The 24088-nt window shown below is 45.9% G+C and overlaps 1 protein-coding gene across 4 annotated transcripts; it reads right to left on the reverse strand.

Moving 5' to 3' along the window:
* Window positions 1–17296: 17296 nt before the first annotated feature.
* On the reverse strand, window positions 17297–23825 carry CDK2 (cyclin dependent kinase 2; the record flags this gene model as incomplete). Of its 4 annotated transcripts, XM_080706175.1 has the most annotated exons (8): window positions 17297–17401; window positions 17668–17871; window positions 18170–18313; window positions 19021–19122; window positions 20825–20995; window positions 22577–22697; window positions 22941–23018; window positions 23710–23825. In XM_080706175.1, 8 exons carry the CDS (start codon window positions 23823–23825, stop codon window positions 17297–17299), a joined length of 1041 nt encoding a protein of 346 aa, XP_080562301.1. The 4 variants fall into 4 exon arrangements, with proteins under 4 accessions (XP_080562301.1, XP_080562302.1, XP_080562303.1 ...); XM_080706176.1 differs by lacking the exon at window positions 18170–18313; XM_080706177.1 differs by lacking the exons at window positions 18170–18313; window positions 19021–19122.
* Between the last annotated feature and the right edge of the window lie 263 nt (window positions 23826–24088).

A 24088-nucleotide genomic window follows, 5' to 3' on the forward strand; every position in this document is an offset into this window, starting at 1 on the left:
GACAGGAGTATCTGGGTTTGTAGCTACCTTCAGCTACTTAGTGAGGCTCTCCACAATTTAGTGAGACCCTGTTTCAAAATAAAGAATAAAATCAGGCTGGGGGTATAGTTTGGAGATAGAATGCCCCTTTGTTCAACCACCAGCACCACACCCACACACACACACACACACACACACACACACACACACACAAAAGAAAGGCATGGAAGGACACACTTGCCTACTCACAGTGGTGACTAAGTATCTTAAGGATTCCAATTTTTTTCATTCTTATTTTTCATTCTTTATTTTGAAATAAGGCATAAGTGGCTGGCTGTGAACCTGCGATCCTCCTGTCTGTGCCTCCCAAGTACTATAATTACAAGCATGTACCATCATGCCTGGCCAATATTTTTCATTCTATATAATCTTTTCTTTTTTTGGTACTTTGGTATTATACCTCTGAGCTCACTGCCTGCTTGCCTGCCTGCCTGCCTGCCTGCCTGCCTTCCTTCCTTCCTTCCTTCCTTCCTTCCTTCCCTTTCTTCTTTCTTTCGAAGCAGGTTGGCTGAAGCTGGTCTCAAATCTGCAATCCTCCTGTCTCAGCCTCCCAAGTGCCAGGATTACAAGTGTATACCAAGTCCAGCTCCCAGCCTATTTTTTTTTTTTTTTTTCAGTACTAGGACTAGGGATGGAACTCAGGGCATTCCACCTCTGATCTATATTCCTAGCCCAATTTTTTTATTCCTTATTTTGAAACAGGGTCTGAGTTGCAAAGGGCCTCACTAAGTAGCTGAGGCTCTCCACAAACCGCAATCCTGTCTCAGCCTCCCAAATGCTGGAATTACAAGTGTGTACCACTGTGCCTGGCTCCCAGCCTTATTTTTTAGTCTTTATTTTTGGAACAGGGTCTCACTGAGTTGCAAAGGGTCTGGCTAAGTAACAGGCTGTCTATGAACCACGATCCTCCTGTCTCAGCCTCCTGAATGCTGGGATTACAAGCATGAGCTACCGGGCCCGTCTAGCTTTATTTACTTTTAATCCCCCCCCCCCCCGTACTAAGGATTGAACCTACATTCTATCCTCAAGCTACACCCCTAGCCCTGTTTTTGATTCTTCATTTTGAAACAGGGTCTCACTAAATTGTGGATAACCTAAATTGCTGAGGCTGGCTGAGAACCTGCGATCCTCTTGTCTCAGTTTCCCAAGTACTGGGATTACAAGTGTGCGCCACCACAGCTGGCTCTCAACTTTATTAATTTTTAATTTTTTGTGGTACTAGGGGATTGAACCCAGGGGCATTCTATCTCTGAGCTACATTTTCAGCCCTATTTTTAATTCTTTTTTTTTTTTTTTTTGTGGGTACTGGGGTGGAACCCAGGGGCTTTTATACCTCTGGGCTATATTATTTTATATTTTATTTGGAAATAGGGTCTTACTAAGTTGCTAAGAGCCTCACTAAGTAGGTGAGGCTGACTTCGAACCTGTGCGATCCTCCTGTCTTAGCCTCCCAAGCGCTGGGATTACAAGCGTGCGCCACCACGCCCGGCTTAATTCTTTATTTTGAAACAGGATCTGACTAAGTTGCAGAGGGCCTAAGTAGCTGAGGCTGACTGTGAACCTGCGCTCTTCCTGTCTCCGTCTCCCAATATTGGGATTACTAGTGTGCACGACCATGCCCAATTCCAGCCCTATTTTTTAATTTCTTTCTTTTTTTTGGTGTGGTACTGGGGATCAAACCTAGAGGCATCCCACCTTCAAGCTACACTCCCAGCCCAATTTTATTTCTTATTTGAAAGTAAGGTCTCACTAGGTTGACGATCTCACTATTTGCTGAGGCTATCCTCAAATCTGGGATCCTCTTCTCTCAGCCTCCCAAGTACTGGGATTATAGGCATGCACCACCACTCCCAGCTTAATTTCTACTTTGAAACAGGGTCTCACCAAGCAGCTAAGGATCTCACTAAATTGCTGAGGCTGGTCTAGAATGATGATATCCTCCTGTCTTAGCCTCTCAAATACTGGGATTAAGGAGTGTGCAAAGTTCAGGGGCTCCATTAATTACAAAAAAAAAAAAAAAGGAAAGGAAAGCAGGGTGTGGTGATACACATATGTAAGCTCAGTACTTGGGAGTTGGGAGGCTGAGACAGGAGGAACAAAGATTCCAGACCAGTCTCAGCAACTTAGCAAGATCCAGTTTCAAAATTAAAAAATAAAAAGGGCCAGGTGTGGTGGCAGATGCATCCCAGTATTTCGCATCCCAGTATTTCGGAGGCTGAGTGAAGGATTAGAGGTTCAAGGCCAGTCTGAACAATTCAGTAAGACCATATTTCCAAATAAAAAATAAAATAGGGATAGGGGTATAGATCAGAGGTAGAATGCCTCTGGGTTCAACCTCCAGGACCCCCAAAATATATAAATAAATAGGGCTGAGGGTGTAGTCACAATTCTCCTGTCTCAGCCTCTGAAGTACTGGAATTACAAACATGTACCCTAATGCCTGGCTAAGAAATATTTTAAAACTATGAGTAATACCTGGGCACGGTGGCGTGTGCTTGTAATCCTGGTACTTTTGAGGCTGAGATAGGAGGATTGCGGTTTGTGGACAGCCTCAGCCATTTAGCAAGGCCTCCGCTACTTAGTGAGACCCTGTTTCAAAATAAAGGATAAAAAATAGGTTTGGGGGTGTAGCTCGGAGGTAGAATGCACCTGGGTTCAATCCCAAGTACTGCCGAAAACAAAACAACAAAAAACTATTAGTCATTAGCAAAAACTTAAAAAAAAATTATTGTGTGTGGCATAGGCCTATAATCCCATGATTTGAGAAGCTGAAAAGAGAGGATCACCAGTTTGAGCTCAGCCTCAGCAATTTAGCAAGACAGATTTACTGCCTGCCTGCCTTCCGCCTTCTTTCTTTCTTACACTACAGGTGGGGCTCAGGGACATTCTACCTTTGGATTATATCCCTTGCCCTGACAGCCCTGTTTTGTTTTGTTTTGTTGCCGGTTTGGGGGTGGAACCCAGGGGCATTTGACCTCCGAGCTACACCCTCTGCCCTATTTTTTTTATTCTTCATTTTTGAAACAGGGTCTCACTAAGTTGCAGAGGGCCTCACTAAGTAGCTGAGGCTGCCCGCGAACTGCAGTCCTCTGGTCTCAGCCTCCTGAATGCTGGGATTACAAACGTGTGCCACAATGCCTGGCTGCCCGGCTCCTGTTTTTTTTTTTGGGGGGGGGGTCTGGGGATGGAACCCAGGGGCATTTGACCTCCGAGCCACACCCCCTGCCCTATTTTTATTCTTTATTTTGAAACAGGATCTCACTAAGTTGTGGAGGGCCTAAGTAGCTGAGGCTGTCCGTGAACCGCGATCCTCTGGTTTCAGCCTCCCAAATGCTGGGATTACAAGCGTGCGCCACCACGCCCGGCTCCCGTTACTGTTTTATTTTTTATGCCCGAGCTACTATTTTATTTATTTGTGGTACTGGGGATGGAACCCAGGGGCATTCTACCTCCAAGATATACCCCCAGCCCTATTTTTTTCTTTATTTTGAAACACGGTCTCAATGAGTAGCTGAGGCTGGCTGTGAACCTGCAATCCTTCTGTCTCAACCTTCCAAGTACTGGGATTACAAACCTGTGCTACCAAGCCTGGTTGAGACCTTGCTTTAAAAAAAAAAAAAAAAGCTGGGTGTGGTGACACAAGTTTATAATCTCAGCATTAGGGAGGCTGAGACCAGAGGATCACAGTTTGAGGACAGCCTCAGCTACTTGGTGAGGACCTTTGCAACTCAGTGAGACCCTGTTTTAAAATTAAGAATAAGCTGGGAGTGGTGATGAACACTTGTAATCCCAGCATTCGGGAAGCTGAAACCAGAGGATTGCGGTTTGTGGGCAGCCTCAGGTACCTATGAGGCCCTCTGCAACTTAGTGAGACCCTGTTTCAAAATAAAGAATAAAAGTTGGGAGTGGTGGCACACCGTTGTAATCCCCGTGCTTGGGAGGCTGAGACAGGAGGATCACCCAGGTTCAAAGCCAGCCTCGGCTTAAGAGACCCTGTTTCAATCCGGGCATGGTGGCGCCCGCATTCGGGAGGCTGAGACCAGAGGATCGCGGTTCGTGGACAGCCTCAGCTACTACTTAGTGAGGCCCTCTGCAACTTGGTGAGACCCTGTTTCAAAATAAAGAATAAAAAATAGGGCAGGGGGTATAGCTTGGAGATCAAATGCTCCTGGGTTCCATCCCCAGACCTGCAAAAAAGATAAATAAAAAATTATAATTAAAAGGGCTCAGGATGTAGCTCAGTGGTAGAGTGCCTGTGGGTTCAAGCCCCAGCACTGCAAACAAGCAAAAAAACAAGCAAAACGGGGGGCCGGGCGTGGTGGCGCACGCTTGTAATCCCCGTGCTTGGGAGACAGAGACAGGAGGATCGCCCAGGTTCGAAGCCAGCCGCACGTGCTGGCTTAGGAGAGACCCTGTTTCCAAGTAAAAATGTAAAAATAGGTCTGGGAGTGTAGCCCAGAGGTAGAAGGGCTTCCAGGAACCCCAGTACCACCAAAAACAAAAAAAAAAAAACAAAAAAAAAAAAACAAGCAAAACAAACACCCAGAAAACTGACACAATAGGATAAAAAAAGATGAAAAGCTGAACAATTTTCTTTCAGTGACATACATACATTCTCAAGAAACAATAGGAAAAGCTATTTTTCAACTTCTTCCCTCACATTTTTATCTATTTCAAAGCACGTGATCCAAGGGGCAGAACATTAAGCCTCAATGTTACTATTTTACAATATGAAAACACAGAAGTTAAAAAGGATTAAATTCTCAAGGCAAGAGCAAAGACTCTAAGCCTGGGAAACAGCAAGGGTTTGGGCGGTGAAGACAGCAAAGTCACAGGCACTCTTGGGTTGCAAAGTCCTGTCACCAACCCTCAAAGAAGTCAAGCCAGAGCTCAGAAATGGTCTGCGCAACCTTGGATCAGAGACTAGTGGTCTCTGGATTAGAAAAGACTATCTCTTAACCTAATATGTAACCTCAAGAATCTGTTCTGCCTTCCTAGTTCATAGTAATTGATGGGCTACCCATCTGTAAACTTTGATCTTTTTATCTCATCATGTTTATTAAAGGTATTATTTGAAATGCAATAGCTAGACTCTCAAAAGATTAGGAATACGCGCCTAAAAGATTAGGTGGTACACGCCTGTGATCCTAGTACTTGGGAGGTTAAGACAGGAAGATCGCAGGTCTGAGGACAGCTCTAGCAAGTGGTGAAACTCAACCAGCAAGACACTTTCAAACTAAATATAAAGCAGCCAGGTAGGGTGGTTGGGAGACAGCAATAGGATTACAGGTTCAAGGCCAGCTTCAAGGAGGCCCTCCACAATTCAGTGAGATCCTGTTTCAAAATAAAGATAAAATATTTCTCTGCTACCTCAGGTTAAAATCTCAGTACAAGGGAGGGAGGGATGGAAGGAGGGAGGGAGGGAGGGAGGGAGGGAGGGAGGATGGATGGATGGAGCGATCAGGGGTATAATAAAAGTATACATACAAGAGTCAGTTGGTTTCTTCCCTATCCTGGCAGTGATTCTTTTCTCTTTTTCTTTCTTTTTTCTTTGCTAAGAGTTGACAATAGGCAATGAGTCATTCAAAGGCAAAAAAGAAAACTAAAGCAAACCAGTCAAGCAGTGTGATATTTATTACCTTCAAACTTAAGGCCAAAACATAAAATTAAATTTAAAAAGAGGTTACTCTTTTCCCTTCAACCCTTTCAGCTCAGAAGAGATGAGATTTAACTTCCCTTAGATGTGCAGTTCCACAAAAGTGGGTTATCAAATAATCCATTTACTAGGGAGACTTGCGGCCTGACCATGGTCAGCCCACTGGGGTGGAGGCTGTGATTTAGTGTGGGCAGTTCTCAAGCAGTGCCGGCAAGTCGGCATTAGAGGAAAGCGTTCTCAGCCTGTCAGTCCCAGCTAGAGCAGACTTCTTCTGAGGCCCTCTTCAACTTCCTAGCTTTGAGTGTTTACACCAATCTCTATAAAGCCTCTAGAAGTCTATCACTTAGGAGTAGAAAATTGCCAGTATATAGCCCCTGGAGTCTAGCGTAATCCTAAATGTCAGCCCCATAAGAGCCAATCCACAGGTCATCCAGTCCTATCCCGGTATTTATTTTCTCCTTCCTTCCTTCCTTCCTTTCTTCCCTCCCTCCCTCCTTCCTTCCTTTCTTGTGGTACTGGGGTTTGAACCCAATGGCATTCTGCCTCTGACCTATACCACGCAGCCCAGTTTTTTTTTTTGTTGTTGTTGTTCTGAAACAGGGTCTCCTTAAGTTGCGGAGTATCTCATTACTTGCTGAGGCTGGCCTTGAACCTTCAATCCTCCAGTCTCAGCCTCCCAAGTAAATACACCACCAAAGCCTGCTTGCACTTACTTCTTAGCTATACCCCCAGTCCCTTTTTATTCTTTTTTTTTTTTTTTTTTTAAATACTGGGGGTTGAACCCAGGGCATTCTACCTCTGAGCTAACCCGCCAGCCCTATTTTTTATCCATTATTTTGAAACAGGGTCTTCACTAAGTAGCTGAGGCTGGCTGTGAACCTGCAATCCTCCTGTCTCAGCCTCCAAATTACTGGGATTACAAGTGTGCACCACCATGCCTGGTTTATTCTGTATGTGTATGTGTGTGTTTGTGTAGTACTGGGGATTGAACCCAGGGGCATTCTACCTCTGAGATACACCCCCAACCCTATTGTATTCTTTTATTTTGAAACAGGGTCTCATTAAATAATGGAGGGCCTCACTAAGTTGCTAAGGCTGGCTGTGAACCTGTGGTGCTCCTGTCTCAGCCTCCTAAGTCCTGGGATTGCAAGCATGTAAGCATGTGCCATCACGCCTGGCTTATTTATTTTTTTGTGGTACTAGGTATTAAACCTGGAAGCATTCTACCTCCACAAGCAATGTTCCCAAAACTATTTTTTATTTTTATTTGGAAAAAGGGTCTTACTAGGTTGCTGAGAGTCTCACTAATTATTATTTTTTTTTCCCAGTATTGGAGATTAAACCCAGGGGTATTCTACTCCAAACTATACCCCCAGCTCTATTTTTTTTCCTTTCTTTTTTTTTTTTTTTTTTGGCCATACTGAGAATGGAACCCAGCGGCATTCTTCCTCCAAGCTTCACCCCTAGCGCTATTTTTATTCTTTATTTTGAAACAGGGTCTCACTGAGTTGCAAAGGATCTCACTAAGTAGCTGAGGCTGACTGTGAACCATGATCCTCAGCCTCCCAAATGCTGGGATTACAAGTGTGTGCCACCATGCCTGGCTCCCCAGCCGTTTTTTTTATTCTTTATTTGGAAACAGGGTCTCACTAAGTTGTGGAGGGCCTCACTAGGTAGCTGAGGCTGACCGTGAACCTGCGATCCTCCTGTCTCAGCCTCCCAAGTACTGGGACCCTGGGATCACAGGTGTGTGCCACCATGGCCGGCTCTTACTTTTTTTTTTCAGTACTGGGGATGGAACCCAGGGGTATTCTACCTCAGAGTGACACCCTCAGCCCTACTTTTTATTCTTTATTTTGAAACAGGGTCTCATTGATTGCAAAGGGCCTCAATAAGTAGCTGAGGCTAGTCACCAACTGTAATCCTCTTGTCTCAGCCTCCCAAAAGCTGGGATTACAAGCAAGTGCCACCACACCCAGCTTTCAAATATGAATTTTTATTCATATTTGGCGGTACTAAGGATTTAACTCAGAGGATTCTAATTCTGAGCTATATCCCTAGCCCTATTTTTTTTTTTATATTTTACTTTGAAAAGGATCTCAATAAATTGCAGAGGGCCTCACTAAGTTCCTAGGGCTGGTTGCAAACCTGCAGTTAATCCTGTTTCAATCTCCCAAGTACTGGGATTACAAGTATGTGTCACCATGCCTGGCTTTCTTTTTATTTTGGAAAGTGGGTCTTACTAGGTTGATGAGAGTCTCATTACTTGCTGAAGGCTTGAACCTGGGATCCTCCCATTTCAGCCTCCCAAGTACTGACTGGGATTACAGGTATGTACCACCACGCCTGGCCTATATTTTATTTTGAAATAGGGTCTCACTAAGTTGTGGAGGTCCTTGAAATGCCAGTCTGCTCTAAGTTACCATGGCCACAAACCCGTGATCCTCCTATCTCAGCCTCTCGAGTATTAAGTTTACAAACATGTACCACCATGCCTGGCTCTGCTTTTTTTTAATAGGTAAAAAAAAAAAAAAAAAACGGAGGCACAAAAATCAGTCAATTTTTCAAATGTTAAATATAACTGGCAACAACACAGCTGCTTATGTAGGGCTCTTAGTCAGGTACTCCTGCTTCATTTATTCTACTATGCTTTTTTTTCCCTCCCAGTGCTGGGGTTTGAACCCAGGCCTTGCATATGCTAGGCAAGTGTCCTACCTCGGAGCTACATTCCCCAGCCCACCACTTTACTTAAGGAAGCCGGAAATGCTAAATTCTGAAGAGGGCACCAAGACAGGAGCAAGAGCTTGGACCAATAGACTTTCTGCCTCTATTCAGTGTAGACAAGTACTGCTTTTAAGAATAAAAATAAGTTAGGAAGACAGGCCTTCCCTAAGAACTGGAATCTAGTCCCAGAGCTGACAGAAGGATTAATCAATCCATCTGTACTCGTCTCAAAGAGGTCTTGACCAATCTTTGCCACGACAGTTGGAATAGAACCACTTAAACTGGGAGGCAAGAGAGACAGAAGTAGGAACTGCAGGACTTGGTGGGCCTTGGGACCAATGGGAGACAGCGAACGGGGAAGACAGGGCAGAAGCCGTAAATACCTTCATCTCCTTTCCAACTATGTTTAGACCCAAATCACCACAATCTTCAACTGAGTAGCACTACTTAGCTTAGCTCTTTTACTAAGTTGATCCAGTGTTATCCAATGAGTCACCGGCTTAAATAAGAGTCCTTCTATTTCCCCCACCCTCCTTATATTTCTCCAAGAGGCAAAAAGCATACTTATCTCTTATCAGAATGGTAGTGCAAACTCACTATTACTGACCTAGGGAAGATTGGAATGTCTCCTCTACTTTGTCTGCCTAGCAGAATCCTAATGAATCTTCTAAGGCCAAGCACAAATGCCACCTTCTCTGTGAAATTGCATAATTACCCTCTCACCCCGGCAGAGTTTATCAGTGCTTCCGCTGGTGTATCACAGGGTCTCAACAGTGTTAAGACTCTATTTCTATCAGCATTTATCGCCTAATTAGTTTAATTCTGCCCATCTCTTCTGTGAAAACTATGATCGTCTTAAAAAATAATGGACTGTGTATGGTGGCGCACGCTTGTAATCCCAGTGCTTGGGAGGCTGAGAGAGGAGGATCACACAGGTTCAGAGCCATCCTTCGTGAGGCTCTCAGCAACTTAGTGAGACCCTGTTTCCAAATAAAGTATAAAATCTGGTCTGGGAATATGGCCTGGAGGTATAAAAGCCCCTGGGTTCCACCCCCAGTAACACACACACACACACACACACACACACACACACACACACAGACTTTTTCTGTCATAAATTTTCAGAGCAGAGCACAATGCTTTGTCCCTAGTAGTGCTCATTAAATGCTCCCTAAAGGCTGGGCGTGGTGGCGCAGGCTTGTAATCCCAGCATTCAGGAGGCTGAGACAGGAGAATTGTGCAGGTTGGAAGCCAGCCTCAGCTACTTAGTGAGGCCCTTTGCAACTCAGTGAGACCATTTCAAAATAAAAAATAGGGCTGGGGGTGTCTCTCAGAGGTCGAATGCCCCCGGGTTGCATCCCAAAAGAAATAAAAAAATTAAAAAATGCTCCCTAAATTAATTAGGGCCAACATAATTCTGGTTCTCTCTCCTAGTCAACTCCTCCCCTTCTGTGCCACCTGGATAGAGCTTAGTTCCATTTGGGAATGTTTGTAATAGGTCTCTCCCTGGGCCCTTTGTGGTCTCTCTTGGATGGAGGGCCCCGTTGGGACTCAGCCCATAGGTACTGTCGTAACTCACATGGGCTAACTGCTTTTCCTGTCACCCGTTACTATCCTCAAATGGCCCAATCATAACCAGTATGTGGCCCTCCCACCCTAACACTGAGGTGACTGTGGCTAAAAACAAAGTTCCTTGAATTGGCAGTTGGTGTTACGTAGTTTAAAAGCTCTGGGCCAGTTGGGCGTGGTGGCCCACACCGGTATTCCCAGTACTTGGGAGGCTGAGACAGGAGGATCACAGGTTTGCTGCCTGTCTTAGCAATTTAGTGAGGCCCTCTGCAACTTAGTAAGACCCTATTTCAAAATAAAAAGAAAATAGGGCTGCAGTATAGCTCAGAGGCTGAATGCCCCTGGGTTCAATCCCGTGTGTGTGTGTGTGTGTGTGTGTGTGTGTGTGTGTGTCACACACACACACACACACACACACACACACACACACACACACACCCATATCACCAGAGAGACAGGAAACACTCTGAAAAGGCACCCACTACCCCTACACAGAAGCTCCAAGCCCAGAAATCTGTACACTTTGCTTACTGGGTGGCTCTTATTTAGCCCAGTTACTGTTCAGTCAATGACTAAATCTTTCCTAAAACACTCTTGGGAAGTCAGAGTGTAATATGTAGGGTTTTACAGTATCCTTCCTCCCAGAGGGCTGATGCATTTCCTTTCTAGAAGTTCATTGTCTCAGTTTTGTTATTTGGGGGGGTGGGTTAATGGGGATTGAACCCAGATCATTCTACCTCCAAGCTATAGCCGGAGCCTGATTTTGTTTTATTTGGAAACTCACTAGGTTGCCGAGAGCCTTGCTAAATTGCCAAGGCTGGCTCTGAATCTGAAACCTTCCTCTCAGCCTCCCAAGTCCAGGGATTACAATGGTGCACAACCACTCCTGGCTCATTTTGCTACTTTTCAATCTGAAATTCTGTATAATTAGGGAGTGGGCTATACACTGGCTTCTACTTGAAGACACCTTTTCAGAAGTCAAATTCTATCAATGTACACAAACAAGCAAACTATAGATGAGCAATTGTTACTCTGATGCAAAAAACATTAAAAAAAGCTAAAGTCCTTGGAAGAATTAACATTTTTAGGTACTATGTGATATTTACATCTCAAATTAGAGCAGTTCCAGATTTATTTTTGGGTGCTAGGTATTGAAGGCCTTTCTTTTTCTTCTTTCTTTCTTTCTTTTTTCTTTTTTCTTTTTTTTTTTTTTTTGCAGTACTGGGGATGGATTCCAGAGGCATTCTACCTTCAAGTTATACCCCAGCCCTATTTTTTTTATCTTTTATTTTAAAACAGGGCCTCACTAAGTAGCAGCTGAGGCTACCAGCAAACCATGAGCCTCCTATCTCAGCCTCCCAAATGCTGGGATTACAAGCATTTGCACCACACCCAGCCTCAGGGCCTTTCAAATGCTAAGCATGAGCTCTACCAGGGAGCTATACCCCATCCCCCTGATCCTTTCTTGAAAGTAAACTTTGAAAGTAAGCATTGATTAAACCAGGCATGCTTGTAATCGTAGCGCTTGGAAGGCTAAAACAGGAGGATGGCAAATTCAAGGCCAGCCTCAGCTCCTTAGTAAGGCCCTCTGCAACTTGTGGGACCCTCTTTCAAAACAAAGAATAAAAAATAGGGCTGGTGTAGTTTGGAGGTAGAATGTCTCTGGTGTTCAATCACCAGTACTGGAAAAAAAAAAAAAAAAGACTAGGGCTGTAGCTCAGTGGTAGTATACACCTGTGTTCAACCCCTTGTACCACAAAAAAGGAAAGTAAGCTTTGATTAAGGGGGAAGGTAGAAAAACCTCAAAGGGACACATAACAGCATATGACCAGGGTTGAGAAAACGGCAAAGACTAGAGAGAATTAACACACATTCCTAATACACTTAGAGTTTTCTCTAGAACTGGCTGGCTTTCAGGTGAGAAAAAATCCCAGGGAAAGGACAACAAATGAGATTTCTACTAGGTACTTAGGGAAGGATGAACATATTAGAATGTTTCTAAAGCCAGTATGGTCAAATTCAATTAATAAGGTGGTATTATTTAAGCAGGGCATGGTGGCACATACTTGTATCCCTGTACTTGGGAGGGTGAGACAAGCGGATTGCAGGTTTGAGAACAGCCTTAGCAAGTAGTGAGACTCTCAGCAACCTACTGAGACCCTGTTTCCAAATAAAAATAAAAAAATAGGTCTGGGGACATAGCCTGGAGTGCCCTTGGGCTCACCCCCCCACACACACACACAAAGAAAAAACTGGTGGTATGAATTGTCTCACCTGTATTCTGACTCTGATTTAGAGGAAAAACTAACCCCCCAAAACTTAGGAGCTTCTCTGGTCACTATAGAAAGACAAATACAAGGACTTCTTAGGAACTCATCACCTTCTCCTGAGATAAAGGAGAGTCCAATACTGCGAACATAGAGAGACCATCAACCAGAAGATAAAGGTTTCAAACGCCTCACTTTAGCAGAGGTGCCAATGACTGAGACAAAATGGTTCATTTTAATGTTTCTTTCCTGCCCATAAAAGAGAAAAAAGTCTTGTCCATCTATTTGGGCATTTTCTAGGATACCAAATGCACAACTGGTATGTATCTGTGTTTACGTTTTGAAGAAAGCAAATGATAACCCAATGATTGAGACAAGCAGTACAACCCTCTGCTTGTCTGAATTAGAAGATAAAATGAACTGTGAAAGGAGCACAATAAATAACAGAGTTTCATCCAAGGGAAAACTGGAAATGAGAAGCCAGAATTTGGTAAGATCAAGAAAACAGAACTGCCTTGAGCTGGATATTGTGCCACATGCGTATAATCCCAGTTCTTGAGAGGCTGAGACATGAGGATCACAGGTTCAAAACCAGCCTCAGCAATTTAGGCTCTCAGCAACCTAGTGAGATCCTGTTTCCAAATAAATAATAATAACAATAAAAACACAATGGATCTCAGAGCATAGCTTGGAGGTAGAATGCTTTGGGTTCAATCCCTAGCAACACACACACACACACACACACACACACACACACACACACACATTCCCAAATTCCCTTGGAGGCATGTCCCCCAAAACAAAGACTAGTCATCTAGTCTGCTCTCTTTGATCTTCCTAAATGAATTATAAGGTGCATGTAAGGGGATTTACATTTTTTTTTACAAGTCTGTAGAGCTTAAATATTTTAAAATATGCACAGAAAGAAGTACCCTAGGTGAAAATCCCAAAGGCTCCAATCTATGGGAGATTAAGAGGCTAGCAGACCATTAGACATATTTGGGGTGGGTAATCCCAGCTACCCAGGATGCTGAGGCAGGAGTATCACAAGTTCAAACCCTGCCTCAGTGATTTGAGATCTTGTCTCAAAATAAAAAATAAAAATGCCTGGGGATGTAGCTCAGTGGTAGAGTGGCCTGGGTTGGATCTCCAGTAAGTGGTAAAAATACATACACACACACACACACACACACACACACACACACACGAGGGAGGGGTTCTACTTCTCGGATTTGGCAGTCTACTTCTTTTTCTATATGCCCCTCTTCCCCAAATATCTCAGTTTGACCCAACTTTCCAAATCATACTCCTAGACTCCTGAATTAGTAGACAGAGAACAAGGGTGATGCCAACCTTCTGGAATGGAATTTCTCTTCCCCAAATCTCTTCCTCAGTAATAGCACGTCACAGTTCCAGGCCTGGTTAACTCCATTACCTGCCCTGGGAAATACCCAAGTCTAAGTCTAACGGAAGTTTTATCAACTATGGTCAAAAGATCTCTTGATGGCAGGGGATCTCTAAGTCCCTTTCAGGTAATGAAATAATTTTCCACTTCTAGGTAAAATATTCTATCATTCACATTATTAAACGGAATAGTAACAGACAAAACATCTCCCCAGATTCAACTTCTTAGCTCTTTCAAAGAACATGAAACAGAAGAAACAGACTGCAGTCCAGACCAACTATGAGGCCAAGAGAAAAGTGTAGGGGCTGTTTGGAGGAGCCAATAATCATGACCGAAAGAAAACACACACACACACACACACACACACACACACACACACACACACCCCTACTTTTATCTCCATTTCCTACCCTGGGCATACAAAAAACCTTCAGATTACCACATCTTAACATTAAAAGAAACTAGTGGGTTCTCCCGAGACCTAGAGCCTCCCATCCACCCTTCAGAATTTTCAGAAGCTCCCAGAACTGACAGGCCTCCTTCCATTTCCTCAACTACCTTAGCCTTCTAGGTCAGTAATGCCTCAGTTGTCCCAAATCCCTCTCGGCTCCACACTAGAGCACCCTCAGTTCTCTTTACAATAGCCTCTTTCCCTGAAAATAATGCCTCTCACCCAGCCAAGAACCCTTCTCAGGCCTTCCAACTGGACATCACCTCTCGAGGGACCCAGCCCCGGCTCCCCTCTGGCCGGGCGCCGGGCTGACCCCTCCTCACCTCCCGGCAAATGGGCTTACCTCACCCGCCGCCCCGTGCCTTTGCCCGGCTCCTCCCTCGGCGCTGCTGAGTGGGTAATCAGGCCTGCCCCTGCCGTCGCCCAGCCTCGGGCCTCCGCGCCCGGCCCCCCGCGCCAGCCGCCTCCCCAACTTCAGGCTCCCATCCCGCGATCCCTCCTCAGCGCCCCCACTAGGCCTGCCGGGGCCCGGCCCCCTTCTCCCCCTCCAGTGGGCACTCCAAAGCCTCGCTTAGGCCAGACCCGCCTCCGCTCTCAGGCCAGGCCGCTCTCATCTCGCGGGCACCTCCACCTCTGCCCTTGCGGGCTCCATCAGCTCGGTACCTGGGGCTCCGTCTCCCCCGTCGGGCCCAGGCCTGTGTCGAACAGACAAACAGCTGCAGCTCAACCAAACCCTCCGGCCCCTCCTCCTCCTCCTCCTCCCCCTCCTCGTCCTGGGGCGGGGGCTCCAGCCAATCGCACGACTGCCCGCCTACCGAGGAGGGTGGGCTGTGTGCGCACTCGTCCGCCAATCCCTGGAGAAAGGCGGGTCTTTGGGGGCAGCGTCACCAACGATATCGAGCGAAGGACCGGACAGGCGGGTCCCCAAGCCAATAGAAAAAGAGGAACCTCGAAGATAGGCGAGGTAAGGAACCACTAAAGAGCGAGCTCCAGAAGACGCGGGGCGGTACTGCGGCAACAGGCACACACACCAGCCAATAAGTTCTCGACACCCCATGACCCCGCCTTTTGACTCATAAACATCTAATCAGGTGAGTGATGGAGGCGGGCCAACGTGAAACCTTAACCAGTACTGAGAAAGCTTGGGGCTTGAGTGGCAGGCAAGGCGAAGTCGGGAGAAGACGTCGGAAGGCGGCTTACTGACCTTCGCCCCTCCCCCTGGCTTTGGCGGGGTAGGGGGGCTGACTCCAAGGCCCCGCCCATCATGACAAATTCGCGGGCGTAAAGGGAAATACCTCTGCTAAGGAGCCGGAGCATGGGAATTTAAGTTACCTTTTACTTCGCTACTATCTTCTTCTAGTGCGGCTTCAGAGGGCAGGAGTTTGGGGATGGCTCATGGTCTGAGATTTTTCTTGGTGGAGTGAGACAATGGCAACTTAGAAAAAGTGGTAGCTTAAAGACTCTTTAGTTCATAATAATTTTTCATGTAGACAATTGATGTTTTCTGAATCATATGTAAATGTGGGTAAAAAAAAATCTTTAGAAGACTTTGCTGTTTGCGATATGCAACAAAAAGTAAAACCGGCGACCTTACTGGAAAGTGAAGTGTCAAGGCAGATTCTCCTGGATCCCACTTCCAACTAAGTCCTTCCTGACATCAAAATTCTGAAATTGCCACTCTCTCTGTGTTTTGGAGGAGGGGAGGCTGCAGGTGTGTGGGGAAAGTGAAGACTATTGAAATGAAAGGCTTCAGTTTCCCCAGCTGTAAAATGGGGTGGGAGGATAGCCCTGCATAGACTAAGATTAGGAAAAGAAGGGCCTGAAATCAATGATCACATATACACATTTAGATTCTTTCCCACACCATTCTTTCAGTAAATAATAAATGGAAAGAGATGAACTATAAAATTAGGAACATTTTCTTTTAATGAATTACAAGCTAAATTACAAATAATGTTAATAGAAAAAGCACTCAAGGACACGGGGTGGGAGAAGAAAGGCAAAATCACAAGAAGAAAAAATACTTTTTTTAAACATTTGAATTACAAAAACCCCAAGGTGCATGTGGCAACAAATCCAGCCACTCTGACAAGAAAAAAAATAAAACTACTATAACCTGATATATAAATATAATTGTTCATCCTTCTTTTAAAGAAATATTTTCCCCCGTACCTCCAATCAGTCACAGCACTGAAAAAGTGTCAGCATTCTCAAAATGATGTCTGTCTAAACCCTAATTTCCACTCCTATGGGGTGAGGGGCGGCTTTCAGAAGAAGATGGGAGCAGGGACCCCTGGCAAAGGGAGAACTAAGAATCCTAAAAGGAAGAGAGAAATGTGAACATTTCTCATTTGCTTCTTAAGGCAATGGTAAAGCAACAGATCAGAATAAAGCACAGTACCTGTCTCCTGGGCCTCCCAGAATCCTCTTTGCCCAGAGCAGGGACAGACAAGGGGACTAAAGTAAATAATTTCTTCTATTTCCCCACTGGGGCTGCATCTTGAGGTTAGGAGAGGTGAAACACTAAAACTAATGTATAAACTGGATCTATATTTATTTATTTAGAGACTGGGTCTCACTAAGTTGTCTCTGCTGACCTTGAAGTTGAGATGCCCCTGCCTCAGTCTTCTGAGTAGCAGGGATTATAGGTGTACACCACCATGTCCAGCTTGGGTCTATTTTTTTTAACGTCATTCTTTAAAAACAGATCCCTCCCCATAGTTTTGTTTTGCTTGGTTTCTGAAAGTTCCAACTCTGCCCGTTGCCGTCAGCTGGCCTTACAAAAACAGCGACAGCAGGAGGCTCGGGGTCCTTGGTTACCCCAAACACAGAAAATAATTATGGGACATTCAGAGATTGGGATGGCAAACCTGATGTAAGGGGAGAACAATCAGTTTTGTTTGGTTTTGACAACCAGCCCTCCTCAGCAATGACTAAGAGGAGGGGGAGAGGGTGGTCGAGGATGAGTTAAGTGCATCTACTACTGAAACTTCCTTTCATTTTTACCAGTTCCTCCATTCTACCCCTGGACACCAGAGCTGCTTGGACAAGAGGGGAAGGCAAGTGTTAAGGCACTCAGGAAAGATCAGAGGGCCCACCTGAGTCCAAATAGCCCAGAGCCAAGCCAGGTCAAACCCACGCTGGAGAAGAGGGTGAGACTGCGGGTGAGGCCTTGGGGAAGGGTATCAGAGTCGAAGGTGGGGTACTGGCTTGGTCACATCCTGGAAGAATGGGTGAGCCAGAGCTGCTTTTGCCGAAATCCGCTTGTTGGGATCATAGTGCAGCATTTGCTGGAAGGAAAGATGTATGTTGATTTCAGTGATGTGACAGTGGACTAAATGGGCAACAGGAATTCTCAGAAATCAGCAAACAGAATTCTTTTACTCAGTTCTCATTTCCCTCCTCCCATATAGGAAGCAGCATGCTGAAAGGGAGAGAGGCAAGGACTAGGGAAACGCTGAGACCCAGAGTCCAGGGTCCCGGCCTCCTTCACCCTGGAAAGCCTTTCCCTGGGGAAAAGGCTGAGGGTTATTAGGTGCCCACCGTCCACGCTTACCGATAACAAGCTCCGCCCATCTTCATCCAGGGGAGGTACGACTTTACTAAAATCTTGCCGGGCCCACTTGGGGAAACTCGGCTTATAATCAGGCATAGAAGTAACTCCTGGCCAAACCACCTCATCTGGAGTCCCCAGAGTTCGAAAGATCCGGAAGAGTTGGTCAATCTCTGAATCTCCAGGAAACAGGGCTCTGCGGGTCACCTGAAAACGGAGGAAAGACCAAGACCCACATTGACGTCAATCAATACTGTCCCCTGAACAAAGGAGGTTCCCACAGGCAGTAGAAGGTCAGCAGGGCCCCATGACTCCCTCCCCAGGGCCTTTCATGGGGTCGGTCACACAGAGCTCTGAGACAATGAAGTCCCTTCATCTGTCTCTGCGCCCCCTCCTTCCTTCCCCCAACCATGGCTTTGCAGATCCCCAAGGCTGGGTGGGGCTGGGAGGGGGTGAATGTCTGGGGTGCCACTAACACGTAGCAAAGGGATCCCAAGCCACTCACGGGGTGTGGGGTAGACACTGCGGTCATCCCCCCTCCTTGTGATGCAGCCACTTCTAGATAGGAGCACAGCGGGCAGAAACTGTGTCTTCCATTTCTTCTGTGTTCCCCACAGCACTTAGCATGGTGCTGGGTACACACTAGGTGCTTAACAAATATTTGTTGATGAATCGAGAGAGGAATATGGGCAATTGTAAGGTAATGCACTGGGGGATAAATGCACATTACATATGTATATGTATATATATATATATAATATGTATATATATAATATGTATGTGTATATATATATATATAGGCTAATCATCTATAAGCCCCCAGTTACAACCCAAATAAGGGACCATATTGTTGATTTGAAGAATCAGCCTACCCCACTGTTGTATTAAAGGGGACAGGAAATCCCGTGGAAGGCTGGGCCTCAAGGATCCTTCAATCTGAAAAGCCAGAGGTCGAAGGGGCCCCGATCCCAGTCAGCAGTTTAAATGAAGGGTGTGGACCAAGTGAACATGTTGGCTTCACTACACTCCTGGCACCCTAGAGCAAGGTCTTCAGGCCAAACGAAGGAGGCACCAAATGGAATTTATTCTTCTAAATATACATAGACTGAAGCTTAAGGGCTACAGAGATGATTTAGTTCATTTCAGGGATAAGAGATATATACTAGATGCTAAATCTGTCGGAGGCCATCTAACATTGTGGTTGATATCAGGGGCAGCAGTCCTATCCCTCCCTCCCCTTGGTGCTATTCTGGAGAACCTTGTGATAAAGGGGCCATGATCTGAGCCAGAGGTGGTTCTGTTGTTCTTGCATGTGGGGAGGTGTGAGCTAGGTGAAACTTTGGCAAGCCTCCATACCATCTCAGCAAAGATGCAGCCCAGGCTCCAGATGTCCACAGCTGTGGAGTAGTATTTGCAGCCCAGAAGAATTTCAGGCGCCCGGTACCACAGAGTCACCACCTAGGGGACAAGAGTAGGAAGGGAGGCTTATGGGGCATGGAGATTCCCTCATCTCAGCTCAATAAAACTCTGCTCTCAGCCTCTTACGCAGTTTCCTTCCCCCTCTCTAATTTCCTCTAAGAGAAACACACGCCATTTCTTAGCCCAGTTAGCCTAGTTAGGGGCTCTAGGAAACATACTTTTTTTTGGGGGGGTACTGGGGATTGAATGGGGCATTCTACCTCCAAGCTACACTCTCAGCCCTTTTGACTTTGAAACAAGGTCTCACTAGTTTGCTGAGAGTCTTGCTAAATTGTAATCCCAGTACTTGGAGGGCTGTGGCTGAGAAAGGAGGATCCAGGTTCATGGACAGCCTGAGCAACCAGCTACTTAGTAAAGCCTTCTGCAACTTAGTGAGACCTTGTTTCAAAATAAAGAACAAAAAACAGGACTGGGGGTATAGCTCAGAGGTAGAATGCCCCTGGATTCCATCCCCAGTATCCAAAAAACCCAAAAACAAACAAACAGAAAAACCCTGCCATCCTCCTGTCTCAGCCTCTAAGGTACTGGGATTACAAGTGTGTATCACCGCCGGGCGTGGTGGCGCATACTTGTAATCCCAGCATTTGGGAGACTGAGACTGGAGGATCGCGATTCTCGGACAGCCTCAGCTACTTAGTGAGGCCCTCTGCAACTCAGTGAGACCCTGTTTCAAAATAAAGAATAAAAAATGGGCAGGAGGGTGTGACTCGGAGGTCAAATGCCTCTGGGTTCCATCCCCAGACCCACAAAAACAAACAAACAAACAAAAAACAAGTGTGTATCACCACACCTGGCTAAATGGTCATAGTTTTTTTTTCTTTTCTTTCTTTCTTTTTTTTTTTTGGTACTGGGGGTGAAACCCAGGGGCATTCTATCTCCGAGCTAAACCCCAGCCCTATTTATTTTTAGCAATACTGGGGATGGAAACCAGGCGCATTCTACCTTCAAGCTGTACCCCCAGCCCTATTTTTTATTCTTTATTTTGAAACCAAGTCTCACTGAGTTGCAAAGGGCCTAAGTAGCTGAGGCTGTTCGTGAACGGCAACCCTCAGGTCTCAGCCTCCCATATGCTGGGATTACAAGTGTGCACCACCATGCCCGGCTTTTTTTTTTTTTTTTTTTTTTTTTTTTTTTTTTTTTTGTGGTACTGGGGTTCCTGGAAGCCCTTCTACCTCCGGGATACACTCCCATGGGCTACACTCCCAGACCTATTTTTAAACTTTTTTTTATGTGGAAACAGGGTCTCTTAAACCAGTGAGGCTGGCTCCGAACCAGTGTGATCCTCCTGTCTCCGCCTCCCAAGCGTGGGGATTATAAGTATGCGTCACCACGCCCGGCTTTTTTTTTTTTAATTTTGAAATAGGGTCTCACTAAATTGCAAAGGGCCTCACTAAGTAGCTAAGGCTGTCCGTGAACCACGATCTTCCTGTCTCAGCCTCCCAAATGCTGGGATTACAAGCATGCACCACCATACCTGGCTTGGTCATAATTTTAATGGTGTGCCAGGTGTGCCATCCAGCTGTCCTGGCTTGGAATGTAAACCCAGTTAGTTTCAAAGTATGAATTCTGTGTATATCCTAAAACCCTGAGAGAGAAACTTGTCCAGATAATTTTAGTAACTTTGTGACTGCCCTTAATATTTTCCAGAATGCTCAGAGAAGAAAAGCATAGAGGGACTTACCTCATGTGTATAAGTACGAACAGGGACTCCAAAGGCTCTGGCTAGTCCAAAATCTGCTAGCTTGATAGACCCTTCTGCATTGATAAGCAGATTCTGAGGTTTCAGGTCTCGGTGCAAAACCCGATGAGAATGGCAGAAGGCTAGGCCTTGGAGCAGCTGGAACAGATAGCTCTGACAAAGGAAAGAGGGAATATTTATTGTGTTTCACCATCACAAGACCAGGTTAGAGTTTGCTCTTTGCCCACAAAATCTACTAAGGCCTTTACTATGTTAGATTATAACCACCTTCTTTTTTTTTTTTTTTTTTTTTTTTTTTTGGTGGTACTGGGGATTGAATCCAGGGGCATTTTACCTCCAAAGCTACATCTCCAGCCTGGTTTTATTCTTTTCTTTTTTGCAGTACTGGGGATGGAACCCAGGGGCATTCTACCGCCGAGCTACTCCCCCAGCCCTATTTTTTATTCCTTATTTTGAAACAGGGTCTCATTGAAATGCAAAGAGCCTAAGTAGTAGCTGAGGCTGTCCAAGAACTACGATCCTCCTGTCTCAGCCTCCCAAATACTGGAATTATAAGTGTGCGCCACCATACCCAGCTTTTCTTATTTCTTAAAGGGTCTTACTAAGTTGCTGCAGGTCTTCAAAGGCCTCGATCCTCCTGTCTCAGCCTCCCGAGTGCTTAGGGTTACAGGCGTGCACCACCATGCTGAGCCTTATTCTTTATTTTTTACTTACTTATTTTTTATTTATTTATTTATTTATTTATTTATTTATTTATTTATTTTTGGTGGTACTGGGGTGGAACCCAGAGGCTTTCTACCTCCAGGCTATACTACCTGACCTATTTTATATTTTATTTGGAAACAAGGTCTTACTAAGTTGCTGAGGGCCTCACTAAGTAGCTGAGGCTAGCCTCGAAACTGTGCGATCCTCCTATCTCAGCCTCCCAAGTGCGGGGATTGCAAGTGTGCGCCACCACGCCCAGCATACCTACATATTTAAAAGCTATTTCTCACCAGGTGCAGTGGTGCATGCCTGTAATTCCAGTATTTGGGAGACAAGAGAATGCAGGTTTGAGGCCAGCCTTAGCAACTTAGTGAGATACTGTTTCAAAATTTTTAAGTAAAATAAATTGGGCTGGGGGTATAGCTCAGAGGTGGAATGGCCTGGGTTTAATTCCCAGCACCCCCTACACACACACACACACACACACACACACACACACACACACACACACACACACACACCTATTTCTCTCTTGGACTACCAGCCCAGTGAGGATAAGGACCAAGTCTTATTCAGTTTCGCATCCCTTTCTATACTCTGTGCCTAGCACACTGAAGGTGGTCAGTAAATGTGTGTTGAATAGACAGACGTTCATTGATAGATTGAAAGTAGCTCCAGGAATGAAGAATCCAGCCCTAAAACAAACAACAGAGATGCACTGGCTATTTTTCCCACTAAACAGGTGAAAGGGCTTTTTGGAGGAATCTGCCAACTGCCCTCAAATCCCATTTATCTGAGTTTCATCTGACCTCCCACCTGAGCTGCTGGGTTGACTCACTAGAGTTTAAACTTTGATTCTTCAGCCCAACCCTTGTGTTAATGAGTATAATGAGCAGGGAAAGAGACAAAAGAAAGGGAGGAGGGGGACTGGGAAGGAGGCCAAGATAACAAATTATCACCCAGTCTGAATCACCTACCTGCAGTCCCCCCAAAACATGTGCATGATGGATGAGAATTAATAAGGATTACCTTGATGAGGGGAAGAGGAATCCCAGTGAGAGCAGAGGCATCCATGAATTTCTTGAGATCTTGGTGCAGGAATTCAAAAACCAGGTAGAGTTTATTTTCTGTGTGGATGACATCTAGCAGCCTGTGGAAGAGAAGGTGAGGCATGGAAAGGTGAGGGTGAGAATGTCCAGACGCCCAGATTACATAGATACAACTCATCCTTTCTCAGATGGCCTCCTAGATCTGTTGTCATTTTTTTGGTTATTATTATTATTATTATTATCATTATTATTTGTATTACTGGGGATCTAATCCAGGGCCTCACACATGATAGGCAAATGCTCTACCACTGAGTTATATCCCCAGCCCTCCCGATCATACTTACTTGACGATATTAGGGTGGTTAAGCTCCTTAAGCAGAGATATCTCTCGGATGGCAGTACTGGGTACACCCTCAGTCTCACTTGGAGAGGTTGAGAAAGCAGAAATGGGAATATGGTTACAAATATTCCTTTCCCCCAAAAGAAACACAACTCCAAACTCCCCTTGGAAAGTCAAAGAAGAGAAAAGGTGCTGTAAGGAGTTAATTCCTGGGTAATCGGCGGCTGGCTTTTGGATATATTAAGGCCGTCATTTCCAGGAGTGGGGAAGAAAAGCCTCCTAGGGAAGGCGAAGCAGTAAGGAAATAAGGGGAAGATGTGAGAGTGGCGCCCAGCGACTCCAGAGGAGCCAGTGAGGTTCAACTGCCATTCTTCTGGAAAACGGAGAGAATTCTAAGATGAAGGTGGGGTTGGGGCAGTGAGGAGGGCTCTTCATTCAGGACGGTGTTTTCCACTGGTTCCCATATAATCCAAATCCACGGGTAGTCCTTGACCCAAAGCCCACAGGCCTCCTTTCTCTTCCCGAGTCTCTCTGGCAGCACACTGAAGAGCATTACCGAGCTCAGTACGCGAGAGAAGTTTCCACGGATTCTACACTACCCTCCGCTCTCCCTAGCGAAGCCCTCCGCCACCCCCAACCCACCCTTTCACTTCAAAAGAAGCCCCTCCCAGCTATCTTCCGGTCCCTGGACTGCTACCCGCCTGTTGGGGGTGGGGTGGGGGAACAGTCTAGGAGCTCCCTAGTTAGAAGTCCGGGCGACAGAGGCCACTCACGTGTCCAGGCGGATTTTCTTAAGCGCCACCACTTCTCCCGTCAACTTGTTTTTGGCTTTGTACACAACTCCGTACGTGCCCTCCCCGATCTTTTCCACCTTTTGAAAGTTCTCCATGAAGCGCCAGCGAGTTGGGTCAGCCCGGCCCTGGAGCGGGGACCGGGGAACCCTGCAGAGAGCGAGCCCCGACTCTCGGGGGCCGAGGAGCAGGAGACGGAGCCTAGCGAGGTGGCGCCAGGTCTAAATGGAATGCAGCCTGTGTCTGGCTCTTGTCAATTTGTCTAACTTGAAACAATGTTGCCGCCTCCCCCCCCAAGTTCCCGACCGCCACCAGAGTCCCCGCCCCTCCTTCCCGCGTTTCCCGGGCCCCGCCCACGGCC

Source organism: Muscardinus avellanarius (genome assembly GCF_963383645.1).
Source record: "Muscardinus avellanarius genome assembly, chromosome: 11".
Classification (NCBI taxonomy): domain Eukaryota; kingdom Metazoa; phylum Chordata; class Mammalia; order Rodentia; family Gliridae; genus Muscardinus; species Muscardinus avellanarius.